At 41.6% G+C, this 9,606-nt stretch overlaps 2 protein-coding genes across 2 annotated transcripts; one reads left to right on the top strand and one right to left on the bottom strand.

Moving 5' to 3' along the window:
- On the bottom strand, positions 1,128–5,445 carry LOC109703601 (histidine--tRNA ligase, chloroplastic/mitochondrial). The gene is made up of 12 exons (XM_020224280.1): positions 5,202–5,445; positions 4,963–5,126; positions 4,776–4,871; positions 4,459–4,547; positions 4,162–4,291; positions 3,913–4,005; positions 3,666–3,740; positions 3,413–3,530; positions 2,938–3,080; positions 2,245–2,373; positions 1,787–1,947; positions 1,128–1,496 (listed from the first exon to the last, which is right to left on the bottom strand). Exons 1-12 carry the CDS (start codon positions 5,383–5,385, stop codon positions 1,358–1,360), a joined length of 1,521 nt encoding a protein of 506 aa, XP_020079869.1. The 5' UTR covers positions 5,386–5,445; the 3' UTR covers positions 1,128–1,357.
- LOC109703737 (heavy metal-associated isoprenylated plant protein 3-like) lies at positions 7,985–9,606 on the top strand. Its single transcript, XM_020224459.1, has 5 exons — positions 7,985–7,993; positions 8,075–8,285; positions 8,376–8,653; positions 8,745–8,832; positions 9,045–9,606. The coding sequence occupies exons 1-5, from the start codon at positions 7,985–7,987 to the stop codon at positions 9,380–9,382; spliced, it is 924 nt and encodes a 307-aa protein (XP_020080048.1). The 3' UTR covers positions 9,383–9,606.

Below are 9,606 nucleotides of genomic sequence, written 5' to 3'. Positions count from 1 at the left end.
AGCATGTATAGACGTCTCTATGTGGGAGACTTAATCGACCGTCCGTCCTACCGACAAGAGAGATCGTCACCGTTCGTCCTTTTCTATGCGGGAGACTTAATCGACCGTCCGTTCTACCGACCAGAGATCGTGGCCGTTCGTCCGTGTATGCGGAAGCCCCAACGTGGTTTTAGGTTCGACCCAGTTTTGAGTCTTTTGACTCGAAACGACCTCTATGTATCCCTTGAAATTACGAAAAGATTGTATTAAGTCGTATGGAGATTGGAAATTTATCTCAAAATCAAAGTGTTCATTTGGTTATCACTTCGGAAGTGATTACTTATTATCGACAAATTGCTCACCCGAGGTATTTCCGTTGACCAACAATGTATTTTCTGCGCCATTTTAACAGAAAGCCGTGATCATCTTTTCTGTCTCTGCGTCTATGTCCGATACCTATTCCTCAACGTGGAGGGATTGGACACACCTGGTGATACCTCTGGCGACGTCCAAAGTCTTTGGACCGGACTAGTTGCAAATCCTGTCGAATCACTGAGAACACAAAGCTTAACCCTATTGGTTGCGATCTGATGGGTGGTCTGAAGGGATAGAAACAACTCTGTTTTTCAAACAATTCCAGCCAATGCTACCCAGTCACTAGAACGTGTTATTCTTCTACTCAGCAATTGGACCATGCTGACTTGAAACGATATTAATCTTAATCTTAATCTTTCCCTCTTCCTCTCCCTCTCCCCCCTACTTGGCTCTTTGGCCTTTTTGTTAATTTTTTTGTTTCTCCGGGAGGTCCAAGCTGCTTCCATCTTTATACGCTCAGCTCATTCCTCTTAATAAATAAAATAGGTAGCTTGCTGTCTATTTTCTAAAAAAAAAAAAAAATTGTATTAAGTACGATAAAAAATTAAAATAAAAAATTTATTTATTTTTATACGTAATATTACGTTCCGCATATCACAATCCTATCGAAAAACATAAAAACATATTTCTATATACTTGTACTACAATTTTATATTATCTAATAATGTCTGATAGACCTCAGTATCAAACTAAGTCTATAATCTCAATTGATTTGCAACTAAAATCAATGGCGACCACCAAGCCTTAGTACGCAATATGGTCAAAATAGAAGATTTTAAAAAATAAAAAAATGTACCACTTTAAACAAGCTATGCAATCACCGACCGAGCCCGCGTAACCGGATATAAACTTGGCCTAATCTGCCACATACAAAAATTATGATTTTCTGTTATACTTAAATTTAAGAACAAATAATCAGGAAAATGCTTGCGGAGAAACAAATAATACAAAAAGTATAAATGAAAACTCAGAAGAGTTTAAATGATAGCTCAGATTAAAACACTCATCCTAGCTCATCTACTTTAATTTCGTATTCTTCTCTCGTGGATAGAATTTTTACGCGAACCATTCCCCGCCGCCATTCGGAGTTCCCCACCAAGATAAGCCTGCTCGCATTGATCCGCTCCGCATGCTTAAACACCCTGATGAATAAACCGATAGTTTAGAAGAGTAAGAGATAATATGAAAATGAAAACAAAGCGCTTATTCGGCATGATTTGCATTTTCTTTTCGTAATTTTACTGCACCCACTTTTTTTTTTTGTTTCAAAATAAATGTGTTTGCTTGTTAAGCTTGAGCAACAGTAACAACAATACTTACAAAAACATAAATGAAACAGAGCATGCGCTAAGCAACTGGCTATTTCATGCAGAATGTGTAGTGTTGTTAACTAATAATTTTAAGCAATGAAAAGTGATGATCAGAGGCATACCACTTCAGTCGCTTATCTTCTACAAGGTCCACGCTCCGTCCTCTCTTTCTAAGAGAGGAAGCAATACTGGACGCGGGCCCTTCAAGCTCCTCATCTAATGGGAAAACAATGTCGTCTGCTTGGCGCGCTAGATCAGGCACAAGCCCCTTTTCCCTTAGCAACTAGCATAAGACGAGTACACCAAGATGATGTTACTCAAAATCTCATAAAATATTAAGTCTCTGAAAATAGTATGTGCATATTCTTTCCAAACAACATGCCTCTGATTCGAGTCAATTTGATAGCTAGCAAAATTTGTGTAGTGGTGAAGCTGAGATTGCTTTATTGATCGAACAAATAAACTCTACATGATTACTGCTAAAAATATCTCATGGGAAAAGCCATGTTGAGCTTTTATTCTTAACTCTTCGGGAAGAAAATAAATAGCAAGTGAAAAAAGCGACTAAATTTCTGCTTACTTCCACTATGACAGCATCCCCAAATCCAAAGCCGCAAGCAGGGATGTCATCACTACCAAAAGTGGAGAGTAATTTGTCATATCTTCCTCCACCACAAATTGCTCGCAACTTCCCTTCTCTATCAAATGCCTATGAACAGCAAAAATAGAACAGTCAGTACACTGAAGGGAAAGATTATACCAGAAGAATACATGTGTTGCTCTAGTTCACTAGAATCAATTCGTATGAAGCATCATGCGCAAGGTAGTCAGTAAAATAAGGATAATAATTAGAAATGGTAGGTAAGTATCTCAAAATATGCGTAGTATAGAATGTTGCTCCAGTAAAGTAGTTAAAGGTTAATTTTATTAGCTCTATACAACTATATAAAGGTATGAAAATGCATAATAGGTTAAGCACCTGGGTGCGAAGTACATGCAATTGTATTAGCTTGAATTGGTTGAGGTGTCGAAGAATGGTGGGTTAAGTCAGAAAGATCCGCGGCATGTGGACCAATGGCAGAGTGCTTGCACTGTATATAGGTTTGTTTTGTAATGAAAAACAAACACATAATAGTACCTTTTTTCGCTTTCTTATTTCTAACTAAGAGAACTCAAAGTCTCTTGCCTTCCATTTCTATTTTAACATCATGCAGTAGAATAGATCTTGTAAATCCATAAATTTTTTTACAAAAATGCTAAAATTGAAACCAACCTCAAAGACTATTCCAGTGTAGTAGGCCAGACCACGGACAACAGATGCATCAAAACTAATCCAGTTAGAGTAGCCATAGTGTTCAGCAAGTAAAAACAGCTTCTTTAAATCAGCAACAGCTTCATTATCAGATCCCAGCACCTCTGCATAAGCAAGATCCAAGATGTATAATGGGAAACAACTTCCACCAGTTCGATTACACCAAATAATCATGAACTGATCAGAAATACCTATTATGATTTTAATAGAAGGGAACTTATCGATACCATACTATTTTCAACTTAATCCATTGAATCAAAAAGTTTGTATCTACATCGGGAACAAACTGTCAATTGGTTCAGAGGAGGATTGAGAAGTATCATTTGCACGAAAACATACTTCTAAGATAGCTCAAAAAGTATAGAGCTTGAGTAACTTAAATGTATTCCCATGCTGAGAAAGAAACCTCTGAGTATATAAACAATTGTAGGCAAACCTTCAAGTTTAGACAATGACTTAAGGGACAGAACTTCAATTATTCCCTTCACAGCTTCAGATGATACCCCAGTGGAAATCAATTCCTTCTCCATCTCTTCCCGAGTAATTTTGCCCATCTGCATAATATTAAATCAGAAAAACAATTAAAAAAGGCGAATGTGAAAATTTTCATATTCAAAAGAACACACATAAAGCGGATAGAATGAATCCAACTACAACGTGTGGATTGTCAAAGTTGAATATAAACTTACTTTGTCAACAATGACACAAACTTCGGTAAACAAATGGTCAGGTATAGCATACATTTGCAGAACTGCCTGGAGGACCTGTAAGGAGAAACAAATCTCAGCTACACGACACACTACATAACAGCAAAGTACTACATGAAAAGACAAAAGGAAAAGGAAAAGAACAGCTGAAAGGACACCCTCCCTAAAAAGTATAGTATGAATAAATAGAGCATGATTTTCTAATAAAGAACCAAAGCTACGAGTGCACCTTTCGGCTAGACACTCTGATTCCGACATCCAATGATGAGATCCCGAGTCGTTCAAACAACATGACAATTGCTTGAATAAGTTCAGCCTCAGCCTATATACCAAATTTACAAGGTCACATCAAGAATAGGTCTGATTATATGTTAATAACATATATGGAATAGGACATGTTAACATGATATACATTGTTGAGCACTAATTTGCATTTGAAAAGGACAACAGTTAATTATGAAGCTTACATTAGACATACCCGGACTCTAGAAACCCCAATTATATCCATGTTCCACTGATAATGTTCTCGCCGCCTTCCTCTTGTCATCCGCTCATATCGCCAACACTGTCCTATAGTAAACCATTTCAATGGAAGGGAGGCAGATTTTCTACACAGGGAAAAAAAAAGAGAAAAACAAACAAAATTAAACTTTGGCAAGTGATATTAGTCCACTATCATATTAAACAGGTTCATTACTATAGCGGGCTATGGTTCTATGGCTTTTCTAAGGTAAATATGAAACAGTTAGAAAGAAAAGGTGAAATGCATAAATACCCCTGCTTTATCACAAGTCGTGCCAGCGAAGGAGTGATTTCGGGTCTAAGAACAACGCGGCGCCCCCCTTTATCCTCGAAATTATACAGCTAGAAATTGAAAGAACAGCAAAAGTCACATAACAGGTATTTGCCAATGATTTCATCAGATAAATTCTAGGTTCTCAGCTGCGTAAACAAGCTAATATGGGCAGAAGAAAGATGAGCAAAAAACTCGACTTTAGTTTTGCAATAGAATAAGATACCTCCAAACAATGTGCCACGTAAGAACTCAATCTTTATAAGCAACAAGACAAGAAGAGCAGGGCAACCACTTACTTGCTGTGTGATCTCCTCTCCAGCTTTCCGAATAAAGAGAGCCTCCGACTCGAGAACTGGGAAGTCGACCTCCTCGAACGATAGGATCCGCGCGACCTTAGCTTAGGAAAAACCAACTAGGAATAAGACGAAACACCTGATGAGCACACTAGATTCCGCAGGTTAGCCTCCACAACCACATTCCTACCTCTCTGAAGTTGTCGAAGAGCCAATTCCGAAGCCTCATCTCCTCCGGCGGGAAGTCCCTCGTGCCCCGCGGCGGGTTGACGTCGATGACCGACGACTCCCTCCCCGCCGCCGACGACGGCGCCGCCGGAGGCTCCGGCGATCCTCCGGCATCATCGGCGTATTCTGGAGAAGGGAAGAGGATGAATACGAGGTAGGAATCGGTAGGGTTAGGGGATAAAGCGGGGGAGGGGAGCTTACCTTGGGTTAGGGCGGAGGGAACGGGGTGGGAGGAGGAGGAGAAGGAGGAGGAGGAGAGGGATCGGGATGAGGCGGAGGAGGAAGACAAGGACGAGGAGATGCGGAGGGGGTGGGGGTAGGGTTTCGGGAGGCGAGGGCGGAGGAGGAGGAGGTGGCGGAGCGTCGGAAACGTGGACCACGACATTGGAGTACGTTTCGAAGAATGGGGATAAGAGGAGGGAGCGTGGTTTTGGGGTCGAAGGAGGTGCTGCGGTAGCTTCGAGCGTGTAAATGTTGAATCGTCACTAAAGGCCCATTTATGGCCTGTTAAGGGCCCGTTTAAATGTTGATGCAAATTTGTGGCCTGCTTAGAGATGGGTCGTAGTCTTGGGCCTACTTTGAGCATAACACGGAGTTATTGTGTATATATTAATATTAATAAACAAACATAACATAAACTTACTGAGTAATTCTCAAAATTAATACAAGACGAAGAATCGATTTTACGTAGTCGTATTGAAACATTACTCTTCTAGTCCCCTTCCTGCATTTGAACTGCACGTAGAAAGCAAAAGTTTGAACCCACAGCAACACAGTCGTCTCAAAAGCCTGCAATTCACGCATTTTGATTTCTTATCAGCAGGGGATTCGAAGTCGAGAATATTGTGCAACTATTGAGCGCACTTTGTTCACAATTGCGCGTCGAAAAGAGCCCCAATGCCAATGCCCATCTAATGCAAACCAAAAGAACAAAGTTGATCTGCTCCTTCTTCTTAGTAAGAGAATGGCCTGTACATAGGCCCAGATCTACTCTTTCTCTGCTTAGAATAAAGGCAAAATATACAGAACCAAAACTACCCAGGTGGCTTTTGCCTCTTATTACTGTGATAACCTACTGTCATAATAACGTACGAAAAAATCGTTTTTTAGCCAAAACAAACGAAAGTGAGAAGATGCCTTGGCTCTGATTATTATAACAATATATCATAATCATGCAGGGAATAAATCAGAGACCTTCATTGGAATAGAAAGCTGTCACATTGTTTAGCAGCACTTGACCATTCTCTGATAGAAAAAAGAAAATGACAAAGAGAACTATGAAAAATATAAATATAACCAACCGTCTCTAGAGCAGGTGCCAAAGAACTTGGTGGTTGGTATTTGAGACCCAAGTTCGAATTCTAGTTGATTCACATTTCCAGCTAAGTTTATTTCTAAATGAAATAAACGAAGCGGGTAACGTGCTACCTATCTCTCTCTCAAAAAAAGAAGAAAATCTAAATATATACATATGTTGATTCTTTAATAACAATTATCATGACTTGCGGCTAAATTAATCATCATGTGCGAAAAAAATTTCAAAAAGTTCTTGTGCATAGTTTTTTTTTTTTTTTTTGTCATTCGTTAGCTTGTATAATTCCTCTGCGTACCGAGGGCACCAAATGAGCACACCATTTTAAAAAACTAATAGAAATTCTGTTACCAATTTACATATTCCATTGAGAATTCAAATTTACGTAATTCATCACGAGAATTTTGAAAAAGCACATAATATAAATCTGTTTATGAAACCATCCTGCCTCATATTCTACATTGAGATAGATCTCAACCATCGAATATCGATGGCTAAGATCGACATGCAGCGAAATTTTCATGTACACAGAGAAATACTGTACACGAGAATATGGAAAAATCATAATAGAGTCCCATTGAGACATCCAACGCGTATAACCACCACACAACAAGACATCCTTTCTTAAATATTTTACAGTGAAATAATTCAAACTTAAATAAATATACAAACCCGTAATAATTAACACAAGGTAAAGATGAATTATCTTCATTGCAAGCGTGGTGTCGCATGATGTAATGTCACAAATACGCTTGTCACCTTACGTGGTCAATAATCAAAAGAAGCGTCTGAGCGGGGGTATTCCCGTCATTTTGTCCACCAATCAGCCACTTCAAACGTGCGGGACGGTACGTTGCTTATGATACGCCACGTGTTAAACCTCTGCTACGGCGGCCTCCCTCGACGAGGAGCTCTCCTCCCAAAATACGACTTAAAAAAAAAAAAAAAAAAAAAAAAAAAAAAAAAAANCGAAATCTCTCCGCGGCACTCCTCAAGCTTGTCCCCTGCTTCAGTCGCACGAGAAAGAGAGAGAAACGAGAGACTTAATTAGTGAAGTGCATGCACACCCTCCTTAATTAAACAGATATGCATGCAATGGGAGGGGGTGTACGTGCAAGTTGCTAAGCACATGCATGTTGATAAGCATGCATGGGCACACGTGGCTCCAAGCCACCATAATTAGTATGCAACCCACTAAAAAAAAAAAAAAAAAAAAAAAAACCTACAATGTAACACTTTGTTACGCTGTCGCCGAATGAAAATTCGACACGTGGATTGTGCCATCGGGGGCCCACTTGTCAGTGCGTAAGGAGGATTCTTACACAGCGTTATACACTGAGGAGTACGGAGTACTCGAGGCCACGTTCTTTCTTTGCCTGGCCCCACCGTACGGTGGGCCCCGCCACCACCTCTCATCCGAAGCTTCATGGCCTGATGATGGTGATGATCATTCATGGGATCCCACTTGCCCATGGATGATGGTGATGATGATGATGCCATGATACAATGACTCATGCAAAGCATCATCATCCTCCATCCACTGCTCACTCCCTGGCACTCCTATTTATCGCTCATCCCACACTAAACTCTCCCCCCTCTCTCGCCTCTCCACTTCCTCAACACACAGAGAGAGAGGGAGAGAGAGAGAGAGAGAGGAGAGAGAGAGGCGATCATGGGAAAGGTGGGTGATCGTGCTATATATCCAATGTATTATCCAATTTTTTTCCCGATCTAATGCGCATCATCGTTTGTTTCCACGCAGAAGAAGGGAAGAGGAGGAGGCGGAGGTGGAGGAGGAGGGGGAGGAGCAGAGAACGCCGCGGCGGCGGCCGTGGCTCCAGAGGTGGTGGCGGCGGGGTCGCCGGAGCCGAAGCAGGCCGACGGCGCCGCCGCCACCACGGCCGTGTTGAAGGTCGACATGCATTGCGAGGGTTGCGCGAAGAAGATCCGCAAATCCATCAAGGGTTTCGAAGGTACGTCTCCATTCGATCCGCTAGGGTTTTAGATTTCGACTTCGGTCTCGAGGGTTTAATCGATCGATGACTCGTTTTGGGGTGTTGAAGGGGTGGAGGGGGTGAAGGTGGATGTGGGGAGCGGGAGACTCACCGTGGTGGGGAGGATGGACCCGCGGAAGCTTCGGGAGCGGGTGGAGACGAAGACGAAGAAGAAGGTGGAGCTCGTTTCCCCCTCGAATCCCCCGAAGAAGGAGAACAACGAAGCCTCTTCCGCTCCCAACGCTAACAAACCCTCCATCAACAGCAACAACCGCTGCAGCCCAAAGCCCGATCCCAAAAGCGCTTCCGAAAAGCCCGGCGATAAGAACACCGCCAAGGACAAACTCGTAATTCAACCCCGCATTTTTCCATTTTTTCAATTAAAACCATAAAATTTAAATTTCAATATTTTTTTTAATTTTATTTATTTTTCCAAAGCCGGTGGTGGGGACGGTGGTGATGAAGATTCCGCTCCACTGCGACGGCTGCGTCCACCGCATCCGAAAAACCATTTTAAAAATTAAAGGTAAATTATTTTATTTTATTTTTTTTTAACGGGAATAAAGTACGGCCGTTGGAGTTTTAGCCGTTCTGTCCTGGCCGTCCGATCAGAACCAACGTGGGCCTTAGCAGTTTTTTGTAATTTATTTCCTGATTTGCCCCTGCTGTTTCGTGTTTTGGTAAAAATATTGGACCCCAAATTACATTTTCTTTTATGAACATACACCTTCTCGGCAGGTGTGGAGCAAGTGTTGATCAACAGAGAGAAAGATCATGTGACCGTGAAGGGTACGATGGACGTAAAGGCGCTGCCGGAGGCAGCGAAAGCGAAGCTGAAGCGGCCGGTGGAGGTGGTGGCACCGAAGAAGGATGAAGCAGCGGCGAGGGAGAAAAGCGAGAAAAAGGATGAGAGGAAAGAGGAAAAGGCGGCGGTCGCGACGGCGGAGGCAATCGCTGCCATGATGGCGGAGGCTAACGGAATGGATCGTTGCCGGGGGTGCGGGTATACTGTCGAGTTGGTCTACGCCCCGCAGCTATTTAGTGATGAGAATCCTAACGCGTGCTCTCTTATGTGAATTGGCGTGATCTTCTCTTTTTGCTACTTCAAAATGCCAGCACTATATATCTAGCCCTTTTTTTGTTGGCATGAATCAGATTATAGAAGATAGAAAACGGCCTACTAGAACAGAGAGAAAATAGTTAGAGAATGCATGTAAATCTTTTTATTAGTTTCATTTAGCTTCTCTTTTCTTTTTTTTTTTAATCTCAGCTTAATTAGTAAGTTGTAAATCCTACTTAA

This window comes from Ananas comosus, linkage group 25 (assembly GCF_001540865.1).
Source record: "Ananas comosus cultivar F153 linkage group 25, ASM154086v1, whole genome shotgun sequence".
In the NCBI taxonomy this organism is placed as follows: Eukaryota; Viridiplantae; Streptophyta; class Magnoliopsida; order Poales; family Bromeliaceae; genus Ananas; species Ananas comosus.
The sequence above is the reverse complement of the archived record's forward strand: the minus strand, read 5'-3'. Positions and strand labels throughout refer to the sequence as shown.

What these genes read in the sequence shown, in the direction of transcription:
- LOC109703601 (XM_020224280.1), bottom strand. Translation starts at nt 5,385, where the DNA reads ATGTCGTGGTCCACGTTTCCGACGCTCCGCCACCTCCTCCTCCTCCGC. An exon ending in TTGGGGTTTCTAGAGTCCGG is followed by an intron (nt 4,006 to 4,161) that starts GTATGTCTAATG and finishes TTTGGTATATAG; the next exon opens with GCTGAGGCTGAACTTATTCA. An exon ending in GGGATGCTGTCATAGTGGAA is followed by an intron (nt 1,948 to 2,244) that starts GTAAGCAGAAAT and finishes GTCTTATGCTAG; the next exon opens with TTGCTAAGGGAAAAGGGGCT.
- LOC109703737 (XM_020224459.1), top strand. An exon ending in ATCCATCAAGGGTTTCGAAG is followed by an intron (nt 8,286 to 8,375) that starts GTACGTCTCCAT and finishes GGGGTGTTGAAG; the next exon opens with GGGTGGAGGGGGTGAAGGTG. An exon ending in ACACCGCCAAGGACAAACTC is followed by an intron (nt 8,654 to 8,744) that starts GTAATTCAACCC and finishes ATTTTTCCAAAG; the next exon opens with CCGGTGGTGGGGACGGTGGT.